General features: G+C 41.2%; 1 protein-coding gene across 2 annotated transcripts; it reads left to right on the plus strand.

Annotated features, from left to right (window-relative positions):
* Window positions 1–107: 107 nt before the first annotated feature.
* On the plus strand, window positions 108–25261 carry trappc8 (trafficking protein particle complex subunit 8). Of its 2 annotated transcripts, XM_042514311.2 has the most exons (30): window positions 108–424; window positions 3461–3670; window positions 5999–6082; window positions 8582–8671; window positions 9921–10095; window positions 10263–10416; window positions 10550–10646; window positions 10768–11030; window positions 12109–12224; window positions 12345–12495; window positions 12834–12934; window positions 13996–14101; window positions 14610–14741; window positions 15098–15322; window positions 15608–15713; window positions 16013–16207; window positions 16414–16586; window positions 16675–16749; window positions 17725–17830; window positions 18059–18216; window positions 18757–19190; window positions 19553–19709; window positions 19822–19918; window positions 20164–20232; window positions 20310–20368; window positions 20862–21068; window positions 21611–21712; window positions 22155–22294; window positions 23478–23567; window positions 24024–25261. In XM_042514311.2, exons 1-30 carry the CDS (start codon window positions 268–270, stop codon window positions 24256–24258), a joined length of 4464 nt encoding a protein of 1487 aa, XP_042370245.2. In that variant the 5' UTR covers window positions 108–267; the 3' UTR covers window positions 24259–25261. The 2 variants fall into 2 exon arrangements, with proteins under 2 accessions (XP_042370245.2, XP_042370253.2); XM_042514319.2 differs by lacking the exon at window positions 5999–6082.
* Window positions 25262–26328: the final 1067 nt, after the last annotated feature.

Below are 26328 nucleotides of genomic sequence, written 5' to 3' on the forward strand. Positions count from 1 at the left end.
GATCGTATTGATCTAATGCAAAGATACACCACACATTGTTGAAAATGTAAAATCAAAAACAGCAGGAGGGGAACAGGAAGTATCTGTGTGTCAGGCGCGTCACATGACCGTCTCAGCTCCACACAGGAAGTCGGTTGGCGAATTCAACATGGCCGCTGTCTGCGAATAGAGGAGGAGTAGTCTGAGCTATGAACTAGTGAGGCTTTCTCAGTCTACAGGACAATTGACTCGGTTCAGTGTGTTAGCTGGTGTTGACGCTGGTCCGACATGGCCCAGTGTGTTCAGTCTGTGCAGGAGTTCGTCCAGGACTCGTTTGTCCCGATGGTGGCCGTCTTATGTAGTGAAGAAGCGGAGAGAGTGACTCGCAAGAACAACCTGAATTTCGCCGAGCTGCTGCGGCCTTTCTGCAGACTAACGTCCGAAGGTAAGAGCTACTGTTTACAAACCACCGTGAGTCCGGACTGTCACTCTCATAGCTGTCACGAACGGAGCCTTAGTGAGATAGCTAGCATCTTTAGCCTGCTAACGTCAGTTGACATTAGCTCGGGGCTAACAGAGTGCTAGCAGACCGGGTTGTGTTGAAGCAGCTGTGTGTTGACCGGAGAGGAGACCAAGTCCTGACTGACACCTGAGAGGGCCGACTGACACCTGACCATTGAGCCTCTGGTACTGATAACTTTCAGACAGACAGTTAACATTTCTGTTGCTCTGGTTTTCGGTTAAAATATAGCTCAAGTTGTAAGCAAGTTATGTGGTGGATGAGCTTAAGTAAACGTTAACTCCACAGAGCCAAGAGAGCCCGAGATCTGATCCAAAGCTTTGTCACAATAACAGATAACAGGAGATGAGCTGCGCCTCGGTTGTGACAAGAGCAGGGCCCCGTTTATCAGACATGGTCAACAGCCGGGTTATCCATATTTTAAAATCGATGATTTGACACCAGCCTGAACACTTTGGCTCTGCGAAGCAGGTTTCATTTATATCTCTTGTTGTGCAACAAGTCCAGTAATCCCAAACCTGCTTAAAGGGCAGGCTAACTGATAGTTAGCTGGATTATGACCAGGACGTTTTACTGCCAGTCAGGTTTGCATTAACCTTCTCGGTATCATGTTATTATTGAGTCGTTATTATTATCCGTTACAGTGATCCTTAAATGAATGTAAAGAAAAGGTTTTTTTGAACAAATATTTTATTACTATGATTGAAATCTGAAACCATGGGAAGAATGTAACGAGCAACAATAGAGGAAATGACTCGGAAATTAGCAAGAAACCTGTGAAAATTACCTGAAAATTTGCACACAAACCCCCCCCAAAAAACAACAACCAACAAATCAGAAACATGAGACCAAAACCAAACAAACAAAAAAATTGAAAAAAATGCCTTAAAATTTTAATAATTCTGTAAAATAATTTTAAAGAAATAATTATAAATATAGTTCATTAGAGATTTTTCCATAGCTTTTTAAAAAAAGAGTCATCTACCTCTACTAATCTCTTTTTTTTGCATCTCGTTTATTATGTCGGTAATACCGTCTTCTTTGGTGGTCATGATGTCACTAAAATTGACTGAAAGTTTGAATTGTAGAGATTCTTCCCAAGCTAACATTGTGTGTAGCATATCCATACTGACAAAAGGCTAAACATATACCAGTATTTGTGCCTAATCTAAACAGCTAATTAACATTAACTCCAGCGGGTAGCCAACAAACTTCTATAAAAATGAACTGCATGGAAAGTAGACCGGACCTCTTATTGAGAAGGCCTTTATTTGTCAAAATGTGTTGCCACACCTGGCTAGTAAAAGGGACTGGAAGTTTAATTAAGACTAGGTTTTTATGTGAAGTTTTTTTATATGGCATGTGTGAAAAGTATTCCTTTTGAAAATAACTAAAATAAAGGGGAGATCCATTTTTTCCCATACTCTAAATAAGTAAATGTACATGGTATGACCTTGAAACCTTTGGCAGCAGTAATTCATATGGACTTGGTTTGAGAACCAGAAGGTTGCAGGTTCAAGTCCCCGTACAGACCAAGTATGGAGAGGTGTCCGTTCACTTCCTGGGGACTGCAAAGATGCCCTTGAGCAAGGCCCTGAACTCCCACCCGCTCAGGGCGCCTGTCCATGAGCAGCCCTCTTGCTCTGACGTCTCTTCATTTAATGCATAGATCCTGTTCCTCCTGTCAATAGAGTGAGAAAATTGAATTTTCCCATGGGTGTTAATAAAATATGTCTTCCGTATGCTGCTGCAACCCTACAGCCAACAACATACATGAAGTCATTTTCAAATGCAGATGTTTCGCTTTGTTAGATTTATAATGAAAGTGTTGATTGTGATTTTAGAAGCAAACATGCAGGTTACTGAGAAATCATTATGATCTGTTGGTGTAACTATCAGTACTATATTTTCACGATGGAGTGCTACCTAAACTTACCATGAAACCTGATGAAAATACCAACAAAATAAAGGTCTGTATACACACAAAAAAACAACCAAAAAAAACAATCCAAATGTAAACTGCTGATATTGTAAACAAAAGTACTTAAATGCAGCTTGAAAACTCCGACTGTTAAAAGACTGATTTAGAAAGAATGGTACTTAATTTGTGAAATGCAGAATTCACTTTGCCAAAATTGTATATTAATTACCATTGATGAGGTTTTCAGTAGGATTTCATTTTCATAGTAGGCTCTGAGTATCACTCAAAAGTATCTCCATTGAGGAGATCCTCATCTCATCATGCACCAACATCACTTGTAGTATAACCACATCCACTGGTCATGTCTAATGTTCAGCAGCCTTGAAACATGATGGAGCACAATGTAGAACCAAATTACACCCGTGACAGTTCAGATTTACACATAAAATTAGACTTACCCATGAGTCTTTTGCCGTAGTGCAAGCTGGGAAGGTTCCCAACAACATTATGTAACTGTTATCACCTGATCAGCAAACAGCCAATCATATGAATTTCATGTTTTCAACTCTCTACTCATTTTACTTTTTTTTTTTTCAGATCCTCAAACTGTTTCCAAAAGAACCAAATTAGCTGGATGAGAATAATCAGGATTATTGTAGTCTGATAACATGTTAAATGGAATTAGTTAAGCCATATTTGAAGAGCATAGACCAGGGAGAGAGCGCTGCAGTCAATCACAAACACTCATATTCCAGTTAAATCAAATTTTAAATCAAGTTTTCAACAGCTGCACAAACTGCAACCTTAAAATGAACATACAGTTGAATCAACACCTCTCTCAAAAAGTTTAAACTAAATATTGGATATATATTATAATCAGAGCTTAATGTTTAATAAGCTCTGAAAAACAGATCGCCTCATGTTCTGAGATCATAACATTAAGTACTGAAAGTGAATGAATTTTGTTGTTTGTTTTTTTTCTGAGTGCGACAGTGAATAGGGCAAGCAATAAATAAATGTTTTATCATCTTCTTCACTAGGTCACATCCGGGACCCCAATAACCAGGTGCAGGTTGTAAAGAACCTGCGCATCTGTGTCAACAATGTGGTGACGAGCCCAAACACAGCATCTGCTGCCTTCAGCCCCGCCCAGCGCCGACTGCTCAATGAAGTGGTGTTATCCTGCCAGCCACAAGAAGGCACTGCAACCAACGTGATCACAGCAGGAGACTATGACCTCAATTTTAGTGGTAAGAACTAAAGCAAAGGCGAATGGCAGGATTTTTAAGGTCCATGCAGATTACAATAATCAGATAACGATATAATGGCCAATATTAAGTAAATTTGCTAACACTGGCAGGGGCTTAAAAATATTTATGTTCACAGACCTCTCTTTCACAATGTAACAATGTAAAAGTCCTTTTGGTGTCCATGGCAGCACTCTACGGTGTAATCCACTTTTGATCACTACAAGAATTGGCTTCAGAGCCTGGTGCTGTTCCTAGGGGCTTGTACTGGCTGTCTTGTGTTCAGAAAAGCATAAAAAGAGAAAAAAGACTGCAGGCTGTCAATCCATCATAGAGAACCTGTGGTCAAATTAATTGTTTTTTTTAGCAAGTAGCCAGCTAGTTACCACAGGGTATTTCACAAAAACTTACTGTAATGGAAGACATTGTGTAATTCGTATATGTTGGTCTGTCTGTTGGGATGCCACTTGTCACTGAGATACAACACAAATCGAATGTCCAGTGTCATTCCTGACCCGACACCTTACGACTGTGCTATAAATGGGTCTTAACCCGGCATCGTCATCTCTTACATTTAGTTATTGCAGAGTCATTAGTTGAAATTGTTAGCAAAATATACTCAAAATAACAGTTATTTCATAAAATGTCCCCTGTGAGAGCTTCTAGTTTTAACAGCTGCATACTGTTTGGCAAAACAGTTTATAAGAGCACATCATGTTTGATCAATTTATACTGGGGAGTGTCTGACTCAGCGTTGCGCATGTTGTTTTTCTGCTGGACTAATTATCCCTCTAACATCAACAGTTCCTGTCATCTGCTCTGACTGGGGTGTTCAGACATTAGTCACCCCAAAAAGACACTGTGCCTCAGCTGAAGACTTTTGAGACAGACTACTGGCATCATTTCACAAATAATCAGATGTGATTCTAATGTGCCGACTCCACTGAAAAGCCATGACATTAGCTTGCTTTGTGGCAAACTGGGGAACTTATTCAGCAACAGATTAATGAAGTGCATGTGATTTACGGCAACTGGCAGCGGTCTACTGACAGGGGAGACAATGATACAGCAGATGTTCTTGTTAGAATTGTCTTGCTGACAGTCTCATGAAGAAATTTAAAATAAGTCTATCAACAGGTTATGCAGCACTATGAATGATGACCATTCTCTCACACACACACGCACGTGCAGTTTATCATGAAGTCACATAGCAGACTCTGTTGTGCTCTGTCAGTGGTCTGCTCAACTGTAATGCTTTCAGGCTACTAACATGGATCAGAGTCGCAGTGCTCTCTGGTGGACAAACTGCAACTCTGGGAATAACACAAAGCAAGCTCGAATCTTTGGCTCTCCATTATCTTGTTAATTATTTGCTGTCAAAAAAATAGATACAGTTGCAATTATGGTATGAATAATAACTTTATTTATATAGCACCTTTAAAAACAGAGTTTACAAAGTGCTTTGGCAAGGAAAGTTAAAGCGTAAAGAGGATACTAAGAAGGCAATACAGCAACAGAAAGCCGAACCGTTCGACTGAACACAAGGGAGACAAAACTAGTGTATAGTTAAGATAAAATTAAAACAAGGACAAATAATGCAAAACACAGGTTACAAAATGTTATTATTAATTAATACAAATTAATACACAAAAAAACTAAAAGCAATACAGCCACAAATAAAAGTAAGTAAAACAACTGGTTTTTAAGACAGCAGTGACAATATGGTCAGTAAATCCCCCCAGGATTGATAGTTATTTTGACTTTAAGTGAGCGTTACAGACACAGGTTGTCATTTGATGACAACATTTAAGAAAAATGACGATTAAATCTACCTTGTACAAGAGCATACACTTACAGTTTTACCTCCAAATAAAGACCTGGACAGACTGATGTCTCAACACTCGTGTTTCTTTACCAGCTCTTTGCAGGTATATTACCCTTTTTACACAAACTGGAATTTTTGTATAATTATTTTCAAATTTAAAAATCTCGATTATGAACTACAAAATATATTAAATCAAATGACATCAATATATGTAAAACAGAATTGGAGTCAAATCTGAAGACCGTTCATTTGTCAGACAATTACTTTATTACGTCTCAATCTGTTCTCTTTAAATTAAAATGACACCATTAGCATTTCTAGTAGGTTCATTGTAAGAGTTGATATAATGAAAGCCCCTTGGACATTGGGCGAATTAATATCTTCAGACCTTTATAATGTCTGTCCTCCCTGGTTTTTGTTCTTTGATCATTTGTAAATCTGAGGAGACCTTAAAGGTAATTGGATGTTGCTAACATTAGCCCTGGCTGTCTGCTTCCACCTATCAGATAACTCTCTTAAAGCTAGCACCCCCTGGTACAGTGCCTGGAGAGAAACACTGTTGGAAGTCAGCACCTCCAAGCACTACACAGGTATCACTGTCTCCCGGCTGATGTGTGGATAGCTTTAGTCCTCTCAGTTCTGCCACACCTGCCCTGCTTCTCTCCTTCTAGTGTTTTCCAGTAGCTGCACTGTCTCTCTGCTCTTTGTCACAATGTGGTGGGTGCTCTCTTGTATGTAACGAGATTGTATCACATGATAACTGGTTACTCTTGACCTGGGGCCAGATGTATAAATGATGTTTACACACAAAAACAATGCATACACCTTTTCCCACATGTAAACTCATATAAAGGATGAATGAGTAGTTTTCTTAAGCCAGCTGCTGGTGAACTAGAATGGACATGAAATATCAGGTGATCTTATCTTAAAGTAGAACATAGTGTGTTTCCATTGTTTCCCAGTTTCGCTGAATATGTTATTATTTTTACAGTCTACACAGCCTTCTGTAAAATGTCAATCAAAGGAGCATTTATAAAATTAATTTTAAACTAATTATAAGTGATTGATTTTCTTTTTTCTTTTTAGACATTTTTTTTTTACTTTAAAACTTAAAGAAAAAAGTTTTTCTTCTTTTAAATGCGTGTGTCTCCCCTTGTATCATTCTGTCTCCGTATCTATTTTCGGATGTTTTGCAGGTCTGTGAACTCAGAGCAGGCGGAGCTTCTCATGAGTTCTTTTCCTCAGCAGCAGTTTGTGACTCAGTGTTAATTAATTGCACTTGTTTGATTAATTAATTTATCTGTCGATCCGTTCAGCGCTGATCAGATGCATGGATTAGAGAAACAGCTGATGCAAGTGAATTCAAACTTACAGACCCAGCATAATGAACGGTTAAATTACACTTCCACTGCGTCATTTTGCTGCTCCATCTGTGCCCAGAGTACGCTCTGTGCTCCAAGAGTGTGGTGTAAAGAATAACTGAACAGTATACTATATATTTTAACAGTGTTCCTAATGAGTGATCCAGCTCCAAAAATACAAAATTGCACAGCACATGTTTTAGCTGTGGCAGGCTGTCTCTTCTAAAAGAATGTGAGGGAAACTCCAGTATCAAAATGCCAACAGATGTTTAAAGCTTTCCCTACATGCATTCTAAGCTAGGCTCGTTCAGGTGCGCCCAGTTCAACAAAAATTGAGATTCATAAAACAAAATCAGGTGTAAATGCAGCTTTATAAATCTGGCAAAAAAATATGTATGCATATTTGTGTCTTTCTGTGTAAATAGAGTTTTATGCATCTGGCCTCTCAACCTAATTTTCCCATTTTTTCCCCGATTCATCACTTCACATAGAGCATTCTGTACCTTTAGTTCTCAGGTTATGCTGCTGTTGAATACATATCCAAATGTATATAAATGTATATTGCAGTCTCTTATACCATGTATCCATGGTTAGGGTGTCTGCTGCACTGTGCTGAGTGCACTTATCACCAGATGCTGTGATGAGTGTGTTCTGTATGACACAACAGGAGCTGTGCTTTTAGTGACACAATAGTGGTTTAGGATTCACCGGATCCTTTACAGTGGCTTCAGACCAAAAGTGCAAGAACAAATAGTTTGAATATTCTGCCAGACTTAAGAGCCATGTAGATCCTAGAGGATCGAAGAGTGGAATTACAGAGCTGTGAATTCAGAGACAAAATTTTTTTACTTTTTAATCATTTTTCTCCCATTAAAGCCGGAGGCCCATTTGATGTTCATTATTTCAAGAGAGTGCGGCCACTCTCTCTGATGGGAGTAATGGCCGTGTTCACTGGGATTGCGCTTTTGGTGTGAAAGCGCTGTGAAGGGGGTGGTTCACTAGCTCTCTTAAGTCCAGATGTACAAAATCAAGAAGAGGCTGTATTGGTGTCACACACATTTAATTCTCTTCTTTTAGCACTGTATTTCTTCAGCTCTTTAGAGATCAAGTGGCACGGGAACTAAACTGTGAAAAAGACAGTTTTGTTTTGCAGTCATTGTTTTATGTGCAGTGGTTTGCCTCCACCCTTTTATCTTGGTGTGCAGTGCTAGATGGAAATCTCACTATAGGACCGCAATAAACATGATGTAGTGCAACAACGTCTGTCTATGTCTGTCTCAATGTGGTGGAGAAGTTAACCCTAAAGATGACACTGTTTGGTAAAGGATCAAAGCCGTCCGATCAAAAGGATAATTTGGGAGAAGTTACAATGCCATGCCATCCAATGGAAATGATGACAACTAATAATGCACGCAATCACATCACCCTTCTTTGCAATGGAAATTAATAATTTATGATTCTGTAATTTCCATTGCGGTTATATAATAAGTATGGAAATACCAAATTGAGATGCATCAAGATGCATTAAGAATCAAAACAAATCATATGGGTAGTAGAAGCAATCAGAGCGCCGTCATCTAATTTAACTGATGATGTTGCAGCCAAGACGTACATGCTGATCTATGAGCAATCAAAGCTTAATAGCGATCTAATAAACATCATAGGAGACAGTGACTGATTTTTTTGTTGGATGAAATCCTCTATTTCATTTTGTCTTTTTGTTTCCAGCAACCACGCCCTGGTTTGAAGCCTACAGGGAGAACTTCCTGCAGTCCATGCCTGCCTCCGACCATGAGTTTCTCAATCACTACCTCGCCTGTATCCTTCCCACAGCACGCAAAACTGGTTATAAGAATCAATATGGTCTGGTCAGGTCTTTTTTTTTAAGATAATGGTGAGGTTAAACAGTGTCCTGGTTCAGCAGAGTGAGCTCATGCCATTTCACATTGAGCGTTTGCTATTTATTAACTAAAGCAGAAGTTGAATTGTTCTTCCCTTAACCAAGTCTGAAAACTCCACTGTGGGGAGGGGAATGTGAGGGAAAATGAAAGTAAGACATTTTACTGCGTGCATGTTGTAAAAATAGTGACCAGTACTTAGAATCTTCCTGGCAAACTTTTAAGGTCTATCACCATAAAGGTGCTGAAAAGGTGGATTAAAATATTAAATATGTCCCTGTAACTCTAAATAATGAAAAGCTAACAATCCTGAATGTCATCTGTCAGTGTGCTAACAGTAGATCGTCAGCCTGTACAGCTAAGGTTAGCCTAGCAGCTAAACTGCAGAGCTGTCAGCAGAATCATCAGCGGTTGTCTGTCATATATCTTAACATTGTCATGATCATCTTAAGGTGCCACAAGGAAAATATGTGGTGTGCAATAATAATAATCAGCCCTGCCTTCAGTATACTGCTAAAATACAACAATTTGTTTCTTCAATTTAAAAAAAAATAGTAAATTATTTCCATCATTCTTTCCACAAACAAATTGAACATCAAATTAAACACAAATTACACCACTGTAAAAAAAAAAAAGATTGTTACATGTTGAGGTGCAGTTTTTAACTGATCCCCTTTTTCAGCTTACGCAAATATTCCCTCATAGTCTGACATGTATACGACTACAGTAACTTGGCCATAAATACATGATTTTATATAAAATATTGAAATATTCAACAATTATGTTAATATCTTTCATTTGTTCAGTATATATTGGAGAGAAAAAACAGCACTAAAGCTATGGAAGATGGTTTTGTTACTGAAACTTCCATTTTAGTCTGTTTTGCCCACATTAGATAAGTGCGGATGTTCTGTTCAGCTCTACAGTAACTCTTATACAGTTACACTTCATGTTACTGTAAGACATGAAGGTTTTGTTTCTTTATTTTAATTAAACTTTACATGCAGAATCTGATGTGTCACCTGTTGACTAATGACATAACATTATTATTTTAAGTAGTAGTAGTTGTAGTAGAAGAAGAAAACGATATCTTTGGCCCCTATAGACCGTCTTTCAGTGAATCTGCACCTCTATGATGGTTGTGTGTCCTTGACGTCCTGTCCTGACAGGCCTGCTGGTGGTGTCCTCCACTGAGGCCGTCCCTGTGGAGCAGTTCCTTAAGCTTTCTCAGGAGCAGCACAGGATTCAACACAGCGGAGAATACACTAACCCCAAGTGGTTTATCCCCAACACCCTCAAGTACTACGTCTTACTGCATGACATGAGCGAGGGGGATGAGAAAAGGTACTGACAGGAGCTTCGATGTGTATATGTAGATTTGTGTTGTAGTGCAGCACAGGATAACATTACACCATCTAAAGTTGTGTAACATTAGCTTCATTTTCTGGGCATCAGTGCTATATGAGACTTAGCTGTGATATGTTTAATCAATGTCACGTTTTCCTCTCCAGGGCAGATTCTGTGTATGAGGATATGAAACAGAGATACGGTCATCAGGGCTGCTACCTGTTGAAAATGAATTCTCGTACCATCTCAGCTGAAGAAGACGAACAGATTCCAGACCCCTGGAGTCAGTACCTGCACAGGAATAACCTGCAGAGTCAGGTAAGCACTGCAGCTTCCTCCACATGCAGGCGACTCCGTCACAGCAGTTATGGAAAGAGCACTAGAGAGCGAAACTCTATGTTGTGTCCCATCTAAGATGTGCCTTGTGTTAACATGTTGACCGTCTCTGCAGGAGACGCTCGATGACGTAGCTGCAGCAGCGAACAGTGCTGTTGTTGAAAACAACATTGGTGTAGCTGACGTGGAGGGCCAACACTCAACAGAGAAAGGTCAGCCAGTTCAACAGCTATTCTAATATATCGGTGTCTTTGACAAACATATGTTCTGTGTGTGTGAGAGAACACTAGATGTTAAGATTGAGCTTAGTTTCAACTCTCCGTCTCTCACCAGACGGAGCATCCAACAGCCTGGACAGTCATCCTCTCCAGCTGGACACGGTGAGCAGCTCAGGGAGCATGCACACCATCAGCGCTGTTAACACTGACTTAAAGAAAGGTGGGAGAGATCCAGAGAGCACGTTGGGGGGAGCAGGGAGCCACGGCGCATGTCTGACCCTGAATGACCACGACCACATCAGACAGTTCATCCAAGAGTTCACCTTCAGAGGCCTGCTGCCTCACATAGAGAAGAACATCAGACAGCTCAACGACCAGGTACAGCTCCGAGCCTTGAGCCTTGTCATATTTAAGCCTATTTGATTGCGATAATGAGCATTTTGACAGAATCACCAAAACTGCTTTCCAAACTTCAAAAATGTTTTCAGTGCTTTAGGTCTGGCACAGATTTCCTTATTAACCCAGGGTTTCTAATTTGGGAATGTCCGTACATTATTCCTTAGTACAACGCCACTGATGAATTTGCTGATGGAGTTAATGGCCGGGTCCATGTGTATGTTTGTCGTTGTTCTGAAACTCGCATTACTCCATAGTGTTGTAGCAGTGAGGATGGGCCAAGTGTGATTGGTCAGACTGGCACCAACAGCATCATATATGAGTTATGTTTTAGTTTCTGTCCATAGGTAGAAAGAAGGAGGACAGAGATGTGATCTGTTTTATCCAAAGGGGAGCGAGAAAGGGCCTTATATACTTCCTGGAAAGTAGTGAAAACATGGTGAAGCGTTTAGTGCCTACAAGACTCAATAAACATGCGTTTGATTTGTACTAGTGTAGACGAATCTGGACATATGTATTCAAAAAACTGAATGTAGTTGGCCTCTTATTGATAAGTCTGATTTTTCAGCTTCAAGAGCTAGAAAATCAGACAAATCCTAATTTTAAGCTCACATCTTTTTACATGAGACTTTGCTCCACTTCTACTGTGTCTGAGATTTGCATGTGTGCGGCGGGTCAGGGCTTATTCCCAGAGTTAAGGCTCACAGGCTCATACTACTAGACTGAAGCTTCTTACTGAAGAGCTTCCGCTGCCAGAGAGAAGCGACCAAAACAACGTTCGCAGGGTGCAATGGGCATCAGTTTATTATTTTCAGATTTGTGTAGCACTGAGATACAGCTTCACAAATTTGCAAATAGTATTGAATTTTAATTATTTAATTTGATACAGAGTATGCAGTTTAACATCATACCAATACAGAGCATAAGTGATGTGCTGCACAGAGAGTTTATAGGTATTGCTGATTTTCACCTCAGCTCAGCTGGACTGGCTCAGTTTAGCCTGACACCCCTTTAACACCCTCCCAGCATTCAGACACCTGGTCTGCCTCTCTGTCCACAGCTGGTCTCCAGGAAAGGTCTCAGTCGGTCTCTGTTCACTGCGACCAAGAAGTGGTTCGGCGGAGGGAAAGTTCCAGAGAAGAGCATCAGTGAACCAAAGAGCACATGTGGCCTTCTGTAAGCACCACACTTCATATGAGGTTTAAGCAGAGCTCCCACACATTAAACATTAACACCATGCTGCACCACGAACACTACATATATTGCTGTTTAAATCTTTCACTTCTGTGATGTCAGATATCCCCCTGAAGCCCCTGAGCTGCAGATCAGGAAGATGGCCGACCTGTGCTTCCTAGTTCAGCACTACGAGCTGGCCTACAGCTGTTACCACACTGCCAAGAAAGACTTCCTGTCAGACCAGGCCATGCTATATGCCGCAGGAGCACTGGTGAGAACACACAGCTAAGACACACCTTTCTATCTGTCCTTGTGAGCACCATGGGTTGTCTGCATTAACTCCCAACCCAAATGTTAAATCTGCATTAAGGCAGCTTTGTCTCAAGAGGGCCTTTCTAACAGGAAGTTCAGTTTCAGAGAAAAGTTTCTGCCAGGAATGCACACCAGTCTGCTGTGTATGAAGCTTGTAATCTTCCCAGAGGAGGGACTGGTTTTATTGTTTATCATGTATGCGTGTTATATCATAATCATGACAATTTTTTTCTCGATCGTTCCCTCCCCCTTCTTCTGTCCTCATCCTCTGTCCATTCACCCTGATTTCCTTTACAGGAAATGGCTGCAGTGTCAGCGTTTCTGCAGGCTGGAGCTACCAGACCATATCCAGCTCACTACATGGACACCGCGATACAGACGTACAGAGATGTCTGCAAGTATGACCTCATTACTGAATGTTTTTCAGTCTGCTGTTTTAGTTTAAGGTTGCTTTTTGCCCAAATGGAATGTCATGGTTGAATGAATCATTCGTTGTGCATTCCAGTGGAAGTTTTGGGTGGTTAATACATCTTTTTTCACGATTTCTAGAGTGTATATTAATTTAATCTCCTGAGCATGACAGCAGGCTCACAAACAGGCTTTTTGTACAGCTACAGGTATTTTTAGGAGTTTGGACTGATAAATCCTACGTGAGAATATGCAGTCTTGAATAAATCAAATAAAAACAAATAAATGTTGTTTAGGGTTGAACCAATGAGCGATGCCATCGTCCACCACAGATGGCTGTCAGTCATCAAACACTGAGCCCGACATTTAAAAGCCCCTGCCGTCCCGTCCAGGGGCACAGTTTACATCAGTGCTAACGACATTCATAGTGTGCCTAAAAAGTAACAATTCTGATTTATTTACCAGATAAACTGTAGGCTGCCAGGTGGACAAAGTGGTACAGTTTTTTAGCTTTGTCGCTGCCACTGTGAAGGTTTGCCATCACTTAAAATAAAAAATCACTGGTAACATTAGTTATACCAGTTCAAGTTGGTGAGTCAAACAACAACATCCTCATTCATCAGGATGTTTCACTGTGGATACGTAGTCTAACGCCAGTTTGATCGACATTGCCCAGCCCTAATGCTGTTTCTATGCTGTACCTGATCAGGTGCACCCTTTCAAGACCACTTCCACTCCTGGTTCAACATTGGTCCATACAAGTTTTTTTTTGCTGATATTTCTGATCTAATCACATTGAGCCTTTGAAGAACAGCACTTTCACGGTTTGGTTCCTCACCCAAGACCAGTTTAATTTGGAGAGTCCATTATGGCCCAGCCTGAGGCATATGACTTAGCTCTATAACTGTCATTATTTGACAACTGTGTAACACAGCTTTCCAGAGTAATATGTACTTTAGAATATTTTATTTTAGTTTAGCTCATCCTTTGTTCCTAATCCTTGTCTGTGGCTTTTAATCAGCATTTTAACATGTTTTTATTCCCTCAACAGGAACATGGTGCTGGCTGAGCGCTGTGCGTTACTCAGCGCCGAGATACTCAAGAGTCAGGGCAAATACTCAGACGCTGCAACTCTTCTCATCAAGATGACCAGCGAGGTGAGGACATCCGCATCATTATCAGTCCTGTTGTATGCCCTGAAATGCCCCAGCTGCACTGCAACCTTGATTTCACTCATGAAAATCAGACTACAACGTGTACAACATACTTGAGTATTCTCATATGTACAAGGAATCTGTGGTAACTATACTGTTAAATTGAAACGTCTACATAATACATTGTTTGCTTTAAAACATATTGTTTATTATGTAGCAGATTGGCCATTTTATAGTTTTGTCCAAATGAGAATTTTTATACCTTATAAAGTGTAGACAAATGATACCACAATTCAGTGTAAAAAGGTTGTATTACAAGAATAAATACTGAATTCTGTGGAAACTGCTGTTCCCCCCAGCTTACAGTGGTGAATCCAGAGGTCTGAGTGTGTCCTGAATCTGTTTTTTTTTCCTTTTTATGCAGATGAATGGCTTCTTTAAAAAAAACAGAATAGTCAAGTGAAATTGCAGTGGATTAATTCTGCTCTTTATGCTTTATATTTTTGTGCAGGACTCTGACCTGCGCAGTGCTCTGCTGTTGGAACAGGCTGCTCACTGTTTTATTAATATGCGTAACCCTATGGTGCGCAAGTTTGCCTTCCATATGATCCTGGCTGGTCATCGTTTCAGCAAAGCAGGACAGGTGAGCCTTTCAGCCATCACTGATCTCTGAATGTGGTCCAACCTAACAAACACTAGTGTCTAGATTTATACATGTGATCTATAGCATTTCAGACACTCACAGTGTCAGGTTTGTTTGTGTGAAGCCTCATATTTTGTTACAGTATCATCAATTCTAAAGTACTGTTTCAGTTGAGTCATTTTTCATTGTTTAAATTCAGAGTTCTTAAGCTAATCATTGCCTGTCTTTGTCTTATCATGTCCTCACACTCTTGTGCTCCTATTTCTCCTTCTCTTCTACTCCTTATTTGTTGCCTTACATACTTCACAACCTCCTTTTTCTTCTGTCCTTGGCCTTTCTACTGTCTTGTTATACAGAGGAGGCACGCACTGCGTTGTTATTGCCAAGCCATGCAGGTGTACAAGGAGAGGGGCTGGTCTTTGGCAGAGGACCACATCAACTTCACAATCGGGCGTCAGTCCTTCACACTTCGCCAACCAGAGAATGCTGTAACAGCATTCAGACAGATCCTGACCAATGACAGCAGGCAGACGGCCACACAGCAGGGCGCCTTTCTCAGAGAGTACCTCTATGTTTATAAGGTAACTACATCTGTATGCTGATATTGCTGACTTCACAGGAGAGGGTCTACTTTGTGTTGCAAGGGAACTACAAATCTGAGTGAAAAACAGTGATGTGGAGTTCCTCAAGGCTTTGTTCTAAGACCTCTTCAGCTTAACATCTACATGCTAGGTAGATCCAGCTAAGAATAGCACTAAAAAAGCACTCTACATAGGCAGATAATATAAAATGAATGAATGAAACTCAAATAGGTGTCGAGTCAAGTTGAATCTCAAAAACCAAGTAGTGTGTGTGATTGTTTTCAGAGTGTTATAGGGGGAAGTGAAGACGGCCTCCCCCAGTTGCCTCTGCCCTGCATCCACAGCTCAGCCACAAGGGTCTACTTCGGACATGAACGGCGCCTTGCAGAAGGTAACACACAGATGAATCGTCTGTGATCTCTGCCCAGCTCGACTAATTCTAAACAGACTGGTTACTAGTTATTCTTGCCAAGTTGCTCATTAGAATTTATTCCTCATGTTTTCAAAATAAATTAAACTATTTTCCCAGATTTCAGAGGTTTAAATGCATGTGAAATATGTTTGAACTTGATACAGGTTTTAAAGGGTTAATGTAGGCTTCAATATGAAATCAGTTTAAGAGTCCTTATGTTATATTATATAATAAATGTATTGAACAGCTAATCATCAGTTTGAACCTGATGTGTGCAGGGGAAAAGCAGGCAGCCACTCATGTGTCCCTGGACCAGGAGTATGACCAGGATTTGGCAGCTATGTGGTGCAACCTAGAGGAACAGCTCGTGGCTGCTGCTAACAAAGGGATTGTCCCAGCAAACTTCCAACCAACCCAGTGCTGCCTGAACAGCCAGACAGACAACCTGCGCCACCCGCTGGCTGTGGCAGAGGGTAAGAGGACCTCAGGAGACAGTGAAACTGTATTTAAAATGGTACCTGCTATTAATTAGTACTTGTCTACAAATAAATACAAGGTATTCTGACATACAGGTGTTTCCAAACTCAGGAATCCCTATTTTCTTAAACCATAGTATGAAGAATCATAGCATGAGCCCTCCCATCACTATCTGCTAACTTCTCTCTTTCTGTCTCTGCAGAGCCGATCATAGTGGAGGTGACATTCAGGAACCCTCTAAAGGTCCCTCTGACTCTGTCCAGCCTCTCACTCCTCTGGAAGTTCACTGCCGATGGTGTGTCTCCATCAACTGGGAAGAAGACTGACGAGATGGCAGGAGAGGTCATCTCCAACGAGGAGACTCTAGCTCAAGGGGTGAGCTACCTGGCTACAGTTTGACTGATGCTGTTAAATACAGACCTAAGATTTGCACAGTTTCTTCAATTTCTGTTTCCTCTTGCAGAAGACACAGAGGGACGACATCGTCACCACTGAGATCATCCCAGAGTTTCTCATGGGTCCAGAGGAAACCAAAACGGTAAAGGCTGGAATCATGTAATCAGTTGCACTTTCATGTAAAATAAAAGACACCTCCCATTCAGTTAAACCATACAACCATGTCTGAGTTTTTTTACATGCAGGAGGTCAGTAATCAGACTTTTTCTACCCTGAACTTATTTTTCAACTTCTATATCCCCATGTTGACTGTCCATTTATCTTGTCAAATGCCATACATACTGTATATATGTCAAAAAATCTGAATCAGAGTATTTTTACATCAAACTCCCTCTGTTTCTTCTTCCTGTTAAACCACGTAAGCCAGTTTTAAATGTGTCATGATTTATTTTGTACTTGGGAGTTTTATGTGTTTGGATATCAGTGAGCAAAAACTTTGTTTTCATTTCCAAAACAATGTGGCGGTGGTACTTTGGAGGCAGCTACCCTTTTCCGCCTCATGATCTAAGGGTGAGGGAGATGTGCGCCAAACTCTAAGCCTGCCCACTTTTTAGCAGTTTAATCAAGTTCAAAGGATGTGATTTAAATCCCGCTTTTAACTGTACACCCCTCAAATATTCCATTTTGCTGGGACTTTAAGAGTTGAAGATGCAGTAAGAGGAAAGGCTGTTGTATCAGCATACTTTGTCACTACAAAGCAAATGTGTCTGAATTTTACAACATGAAAACATTCAGTGGCACAAACTGCTTTAGGACCTTTAAGATCTTTAATTGTTGGACTATATGAACATCTTGCTAAATGTAATGATCTCTCCTTTCACAGCAATACTTTCCCTTTCTGAAATCTTTGTCTTGCACTTTTTTGCATTTAGAAAGGCCACAAAAAAAACAGATTACATGTATACCTGGCAAACACATCAGCGCAATGCATAAAGATCATAAAAATTACTGTGAAGAATATTTTAAAACTCCAGCAAATGTTATTTTGGACTGTTCATTTTTTTTGGCTCATGAGATACTTCAGGCTACTAACAGTCTCTGTGACCTTTGACCTCAGGCTCGTCTCCGCCTGCTGCCACACAGAACTGGCCAGCTGAACATTGTGGGTGCGGTGTACAACCTGGCTGCAGCCTCTTCTGGAGAGACAGCTCCCGGCACTGAAGGTCAGACACACGGATTCATCACATAATATTTGCTTTACTTATTATTGGCAGCTTCTGTATCAGTTCATACTCATTTTGGTGTCAGAAGATATGTCTGATATGTCTAATATGTAATTTACCTGTAGTTTAGCTTCCTAAATGGATCCAGATCAAACACTGTTGATTCCTAATGTGACTGAATTGTGTTGCATTTGCATTTAAAAAGTTTGGATTTGCTCCTGTCTGCAGGCCAGCAGACGTTGGATTTGATGGTGGTTCGTGGCAAACAGGACCTGAAGATCCGAGGCCCACGGCTCAACCAGACCAAAGAGGACAAGATGGTGATTCGACATGGTCTGGATCGACGTCTGGATCCTATCATAACACCACCCATGCCCCTGATGGAGGTACCACTGACTCACTGACTGGTAGCATTGCAGGATGGGATGAGTGTCTCCACATAGTCTTGAAAATTTAATAACTAGGATGATCTGATCAGTTTGAGTCATCCAGTGTTGAGTGTGTGCTCATGTAGTCATTAACAGCAATTTAGTACCGATTTTGTTACATAATACAACTGCACAGTACACAATTGGCCTGTTTCACACTCAGGAATGCTGTTACAGTTGTCTGACTGCTGGTTAGCTCTGCATTAAGATGCAGATGCATTAATGATTAAAATAATGCACATATCCTTTAATTGAATAAATTAATTTGAATTTACGCAGAGTAATAGCCATAAAATCATGCTCAAAATATAGAGAAGTCAAAATAATTTCATGTAAATTTAATCATCTTCTGACTCCAGCTTCGTATCTCCTCCAACTCTTGGCAAGAGCATAAATTATTATGTTTTCCAAAATGTCTATCGTGTGTGTGTGTGTGTGTGTGTGTGTGTGTGTGTGTGTGTGTGTGTGTGTGTGTGTGTGTGTGTGTTTGTGTATTAGGTTTTCTTCCTGCAGTTCCCCACCGCTCTGCTGTGCGGGGAGATCAGGAAGGCCTACGTCGAGTTCTGTAACGTCAGCAGTGTTGCTCTGTGCGGCCTTCGAGTGGTGTCCACACACCCAGATTTCTTCACCTTTGGCAGCCAGACCACCACTCCCCTCACGCCGCTCACCCCGACGTCGGCTGAAAACTGCTCGGCCTATAAAACCTTGGCCACACCCCGGCAGCCAGGCTCGGTGGCGTCTGAGATGTTGGTTTCAGCTGAGGATTTCAGCCAGCCTTCCGGTGTGATAGAGATCCCAATAGAAGGCAGCACGTTGCAACCGGGGGAGTCGACCCAGCTTCCTCTCTGGCTCAGGGGACCAGACCAGGAGGGAGTCCATGAAATCAACTTCCTGTTCTACTATGAGAGCACAGAGAAAGGACTCAAAATCAGGTAAAACTGAGGTGACAGACATTTCCTTAAATGTTTAGTGACATTAGAAACAAGTTTACATCCAGCTGATAAAGATAGAGTATGCAAACAGCAACGCTCTGTGTTGGATTATTATGGTGTGTGAGCATTATTAATGCGTTAACAAGGCCGTTACAAGACTTATGGAGCCACAGAGTATATGTTATTTTGTCCATCTCAAGTTCCCCTGCTTTTGTTGTCAGATGTGTTTTTTTTTTAAGCCTTCAGTCCCATCCGAGTTAATTAACATATATCTGCTGAATTCAAGTCCTCAAGTCCAATAACCCTCGTGTATAGACAACCCATCTCCATCACCTCTCTTTCTCCTCTCTCTTCATGTGAAGTCACCGGGTGTTGCGTCACACAGTGTTTATCTGTGCCAGTCGCTCTCTGAGCGTGCAGGCATCAGCCTGCCGCAGCAGTGTTTCTCCACATCACAGTTTGGATGACAAAGGCAGCGGTGGAACGCTGGTCTTCATCGATGTAGAGAACATCAACACGGTGAGATGCACAGCATGTCACACGCCTCCAGCACACACTTATGCAGCTTTTCCTGTTAAGTTTAACAACCTGTCACTGTTCAAACTTTAATCTGCCTCCTCTGGGCTCCCAGAGTGAAGCTGGCGTGCGTGAGTTCCACATTGTCCAGGTGTCCAGCAGCAGTCAACACTGGCGCCTCCACAAATGTATCAATCCAGCCAAGGATAAAGGTGTGTGAGTCATCTGTGCTTCATTTTCTTTGTAGCCTGTTTCAGTTTGTCCATTTATGCTTTACTGTGTACAACCGTGTGTAGCAGCATGAGTGGTGCACACTGTTTGACTGTATTGCAGGCTGTGTGTGTGTCCATGTGTACTGTACATTTACAAACAAAACAGGAAGCCACTTTTAAAAACACAGTGCCTGTTTGATGTGCATATCAATGACAGCTTCTCTCTTTGCCCTCTTCCCTTCCAGACTGTAAACTTACCAGCAGAGAAAGGGCAAAGCTGTGTTTTAGGGCCACACGATGCAAGCCCCAACAAGGTACATCATCAGTCTGCTCTAAATAGATAAACAGTTTTTATTGAGCACCAATTTGCCTGTGTTTTGTGTGTTTCTAGCTACCTCGGATGCCGTAGAGAAATACACCTTTGCGGACTTGAATCTAGGAAATGAACGGGTAAATTGTCAGCAAAATTAGGTTTTCCATTTAATAATTAGACTGAATGTATGTTCTCATGTTGATACTTCATTATAGTTGGTTGCAATATGTCATGTGATCCTTGGAGCTTAGTTATCAGACACAGAGTAGATTTCAGTTTGTCTCTGTGGATACCAATGCTGTTTGATATGTAGATAAACAAAATTAATGTTTCACGTAAATCAGTGTAGAAAGTTTTCTCAATTTCTCTGTAGAGGTAGTACATGTGATCTACTGTGTAAAGAACTTCAACGACTTTTTAGCTACTTTTATTGAGCTAATAAGAAAACGACTTCTAAATGCTCCTCTTTGTTCACCACCTTGGGAAAGATTATGAATACATTGACAAAGCTGGTGTTAAGTTCATAGTGGTAGCTTACTCAATGTCTACTCGTTCTTTTTTGTATATTTCTGTTGGCTGTGTCAACCCTCCTCTTCCCGCCCCTCATCTCTCGCTGCTGTCTCCGTGCAGATCATCAGTTCTTCAACACCCTGCGGAGAGTTCTTCTTCCATGGCTGTCGGACCTCGGAGTCTCAGCGAGTGGATGGGGCATCATCCAGGACACCATCCGGCAGCAAGAGTCAAGGGTGTGTCCCAGCTGATGACAAATCCTCTGACATCACTAATATCGTCAAGAAGTGTAATGAGCTGGACCTCAACATAATCGTCATCTGGAAGGTACACAGAGAGAGCCAGATGCCACACTGTCAGGCTTGGTGAAGCCAGATAACAGATTGTTTTGTTCACAAAGTCTTAATGGGCTGCAGTGAAAGTTTTAACTGCTTTCACCAGCTAAATGATTGTCTTCATTTTCTGAATCAGCACTTTTTTAAGTTTACTCACACTCTTACATCATGAACTGGCACCTCCGCCCTCTTGATATTCACACCTAATCAAGCCAACACCCCAACACACTGCCACATTTATCATTCTGTTCACAGAAGGTAAAGCAGGCAGAGGTGGTGATTCACAGATGAAGCCAATGCTTATAATCTGCCACGACTTAATCCATCTTTTATTCACTTCTCTGCAAATCCAGAAAAACACTATGAACCTCGTGCCAAACTGTGTCACATCACAGAAACAGGGCTCTTGTGACTATTTCACACAACAACTGGGTTTTAATGTTTTATTCACAGTTTGAAATGTAAGAACTTTTATTCATTTCTAAATAGACAGTCATTGGCTGAGTTTCCAGTAAGTGATGTGTGTGTCTGCAGGCCTATGTGGTCGAGGACAACAAACAGCTGATCCTGGAGGGCCAGCTTCATGTGGCGCTGCAGACCATTGGCAAAGAGGCCAGCTCTCTGACTCCTAAAGAGGTACCTTAAACATACACACACAACCTCACACTCTCTTTAACTAACAAAAGAGTTTTAATGGGGAGATAACATTGATTTGGTCCTAGGTTCTATGTAACGTTTTTCCTCCCAAAAAACAAACATTGAAGTATCTCATCTGAAAGCTAGGCAACAAACCACAAAATGATATGAACGCAACGGGGTTATGCTGCAGTCGGCAAGATAATACTACATGTGTGGACCATGGTAGATTTAGATGTTAAGCTTTGAAACTCAAAATCTGATGCGATGCTTCATGTCTAGTAGTTTTTTATTTTGAAAACGGATTGGACGAGGCCATAAAAAAAGAGCTGTGACCTCTGTTCTGTAACTTTGAGAGTGTGTGTGTGTGTGTGTGTGTGTGTGTGTGTGTGTGTGTGTGTGTGTGTGTGTGTGTGTGTGTGTGTGTGCACTTTTGTTTCAGGAATCTCAGGAGATGGTTCTGCTCAAGTTTAAATCAGAACTACCTACTCCAGTCGCCCTGCCCTCTGCAGAGCTGTCCCAACTCATCAAAACCAACCTACACTACCCCGAGACCTACACACATCCCTTTGTCCAGGATAGGTGAGACACACACACACACACACACACACACACACACACAGAGTAAAGCGGGAAGTAGAACTTTTTTCTTACGTGCCATTATCTAGAATGTTTTACGCCTCTGCAGAGTTTATACTTCTAACTTGCTTTGGACTAAAATTTGAAACGGTTCTATCCTGTGGGCTGTTTCCACCAGTTGGCCGGTTTGGTTCAGCTCAATTTGGTACGCATTTTTTGCGTTTCCATCGTAAAAAGTTCTGGATGGTACCTTTAGTACCTTTGGAACAGTACCCATTTTTGGTCACCCCTCTGTTGGGGTACCTCGCACACAGATCTGGTACTAAAAGGAAACGCTGCAGTCCATTGATTGGTCAGTAAAGAATCAACGCTCTGTGCTCAGAGTTGTGGATGTGGAAGTTTTTTATTCATTAGTAAACTACAACTATAAAATGGAAAGATGTTTCTCAGCCTTAAGCAGCAGCTGTAGACTGAAAAATAAAAAAAATTCATTCACTGGGCCAACTGCAGGCAACTTTTAAGGTGAAACAATTACTTGTAATGTTACTCAGTGCATGAGCTAACGACATGAATCCAGTGAACACACCTTAATTACAAGACGACAGCTTTGACCACTCCATCTGTTTTTATCGTCTCTCTTGGATGACATACACTTTTAGTAATGAGAGGATGTTCAAGCCTTTTATAAAATGTATATTAATTGCAACTGGATTTTGTGAACTGCATATATTCTAATCCTCTCTTGGAGATAAAATGTGTTGGAGTTTCGTTCCTGCGCGCAACACTAAACCCCTGCTCTTGCCTGACAAGGAGTCAATACACAAACCCACTATTTGTAAATATCCCAATGAGAGAGACGTCACTCCAGCCCGCAGCGTCGTTCTGTGGACGATAAACAGGGTGCAGACTTCATTCTGTGTCATCGGTGAACAAGGAAATACAGTGAGTGTTCCTGGACAGAGCAGTGATTAACAACAACCCTGCCCACATGTAAGAGTACTGTCTGCAGTGGAAACACTTAAGAGATCTGGAGTCCAGGTACCTCTTCATAGGTGTGACTTTAGGTTCCAAAGGTACTATACTGAAAGCCTTTGGTGGAAACGCAGCTTTAGTAGTAGAGATAAAGATTACCTCAGTGAGCTGTTTAGGAGCTGATTAGTGAAGCTGCTTGTCTCCGTGTCTCCAGTCTCTGTGTGGTGCCGGTTACTCTGACTCTTTCAAACTGCTCTTTGGCTCAAGTGGACGTCGTCATCGACTTAAGGCACAAAAGCAGCAGGTAAGTTTCAATATACACAATGTATTGTATATAAAGTATGTTAGTGTTTACACGGTACATTCAAAAAGTATTCATACCTCTTCACTTTCTCCCATTTTGTTATATTTATTAATGTAGATGTGCAATGTTTCGTTTCCCATCAAATATGTTTCGTAATTTTCTCCTTGTGTTCCGTCTCTCTCTTTATGTGTGCCATCTAGCTGAAATTATGTTTGAATAGAGTTTAAATCTGATATGTTTGAAAATGCAAGTTAAAAAAAAAAAAAATCAACTTTATTCTGGGTCCTTTAGAAGTTGTGGAAAAGTTTTGAAATTTTGTTCATGAAATTTTTGGGAACCCTGTACAGGGGAAAGATATTGACTGCAGGACTTGAATTTGATGGCCAGTGAAGAATAACTAAACCTCTCTAAGTGAAGTTGTTTTCTAAGCTCTGCTTCCATGCGTGCCTCTTTCAGCGCGGAGTCTCTGGAGGTTCACAGCTCGTTCACCTGGGTGGGTCAGAGCCAGTACAAGCTGCGGCTGAAGCCTCAGGAGGTTCTGTGTCTGACTCTGCGAGCCTGCTTCCTCCAGGCAGGAGTCTACAACCTCAACACGCCACGAGTGTTCGCCAAGCCGACCGAGCAAGGCGCTTTGTGTGAGACGAGTCAGCAGACAGCGAGTCCTGCTCTTATTATCATCAACAATGCTTGAGTGGAGAATCATGGTCTGCAGGCAGAAGGATCCGGACTCTGGGTCCTCCAGATACTCCTCTCCACACACGACCATACTTCTTGACTGATACTGGACAGCAGGTGACGTAGGTGTTTGTACCAATTACTAAAATAGAAAAAGGGTGTATTCAAAACAAACAGCTACAGTTTATAGAGACTGGTGAGTCTATGGGCCTCAGAACTATTAAGTTTCGTCATCCAAGCATCAGAGTTTCACTTGCATGATATTTTTTTCTGTACGAGGCCCTTTCATCCACGCACACTTTTACCCTCCAGCCCTCCACCCCCCTGTTTCAGAAACCTGCCACCAGCATCTCGAACACACACTTGTGTTTGGAAGCTAACAAAAACTCGGTCATCCGACAGACACGTGCTGGTGTCAGACCAGACAGTTGACTCTGTCTCTGACTTCGCTTCAAGGCTTTAGATCAAATTGTTGCATTTCTTTTGAACAGGGTGCGCATCCACATTGAGCCAGAGCGATCACATCACTCGACTGGCCTTTAGCTCCAGACTCTGAACTGATGCGACGACGTCAGTCTGCAAGTACGCTGAACTCTGCAGGAGTCAGATGTGTAAAATTCCTAAACGGACCGAGCAGTAGTTTTAAAATGTCAGTTACTGTGACATTCTAACAAGAGCTGTTTACATCCTGAATATTGTACGCCTCAGACGTGTTTTCACTGAGTCGACGGCTTCTCCCCGGCAAGAGGCTGACGACTGACCCCCCCGTCTCACTGCCCATTCTCTGTGTGATTTTAACTCTGTCCGTACAACAGACGACCATGTCCTCATGTGCACGCAGTTGATTTTCTAGAGTCCGCCAATCAAATCAGAACACCCCCCCTAACCTGTGTATTTAACCTCACCGTATTGTGATTGAGCTCTTGTATGCATTGACAGCTTTTCTGAAAAGTATGTATTATATTTATATAACAAATTGGTTGTAAATAGAAAATAAAAATGTAACTAATGATACTGTATGTACTGCAAGAGACTGTCTGATATCTAAGCAGGGAACAATGGACATTTATAGATACAGAGTGTGGTGTTGTTGTTCCAGGTCTTATAAAGTATACAAAATAGAAAACATTCTGCTGTGGAAAAGTTACAATTATTTTCCGAAGTCGCGACATGACACGTCATCCTGACTGAAAATTGATGAGTCAAAACCAGGGCCACAGCTCTACTAAGGTCCTCTCTTTCTGTGTCCTACATTAGAGAATTAAATACACAAACATTATAGGTTTTACTGGCTGATTGCAATTTTTTTCAGATTCTGCATATTAAAATCTACCGTGAATTCTTTTTGGCCTATAAAATAAATAAGAGATTCAGTGTTTTTGCAATCAGAATTTTTGCCAGGCAGTGTGGAGAAGCCTTTAAAACAGGGAAACAGAATTTAATTTATCACCAGGTTTTGAATTGGGGTTGTATGAGCCACTTATCCATAAACCAAGAGTATATCACATACAGTAGATGTCAGCCGGCATGCTTCCAGTTACAATAAGCAGGATAGAATCAGCCATGGAAGATAAACAATCTACTACTGTGGAGGGGGCAGCAACAAGACATATTTTAGCCACCTAAAAAAAAACAGTCAATACCACTTATATAAGTGTATGCTTTATTGAGAGTATTTTCACTGCTTCAACTCATTGTCAGACAGTGATTTCAAACAGAAAAATGAAGCCATTATACTGCGCTCTTCCATTGAGAAAAACTGGGATTTTATGTCGCTGAGCACTGCTGTTGCCTCAATCAGTTGTTTAGTTTGTGTTATTATGTGATTTTGATGTTTGAACGGGTTAGTTTGGAGTCACCAAAGCCAAGGTACAAGGCAGATTTTTTAGTCATTTTATAAAGGTAGTTCAAAAAAGTAAATTAAAATCTGTCCTAAAGCTGCTCTGTAGACTGGTGGTTCAGCAGCAAATACTTCTGCAAATACTTCTGTATCTATTTCCAGATAACAGCAGGGTGAACAGACTGTGGCTGCTGTCTTTCAGTACCTTTTGGGCTCTGTGCAGACACTTCACTTCACTGAGGTCAC

The sequence above is a fragment of the Plectropomus leopardus genome, chromosome 5 (genome assembly GCF_026936395.1).
Source record: "Plectropomus leopardus strain MGB_pleo_1.0 chromosome 5, ASM2693639v1, whole genome shotgun sequence".
Classification (NCBI taxonomy): domain Eukaryota; kingdom Metazoa; phylum Chordata; class Actinopteri; order Perciformes; family Serranidae; genus Plectropomus; species Plectropomus leopardus.

Bases quoted from the DNA above. Each gene is read 5' to 3' on its own strand.
- trappc8 (XM_042514311.2), top strand. From the start codon at position 268: ATGGCCCAGTGTGTTCAGTCTGTGCAGGAGTTCGTCCAGGACTCGTTT. The intron at 16,208-16,413 runs GTAAGAGGACCT...CTGTCTCTGCAG, and splicing joins CCCGCTGGCTGTGGCAGAGG to AGCCGATCATAGTGGAGGTG. The intron at 21,069-21,610 runs GTACACAGAGAG...GTGTGTCTGCAG, and splicing joins ACATAATCGTCATCTGGAAG to GCCTATGTGGTCGAGGACAA.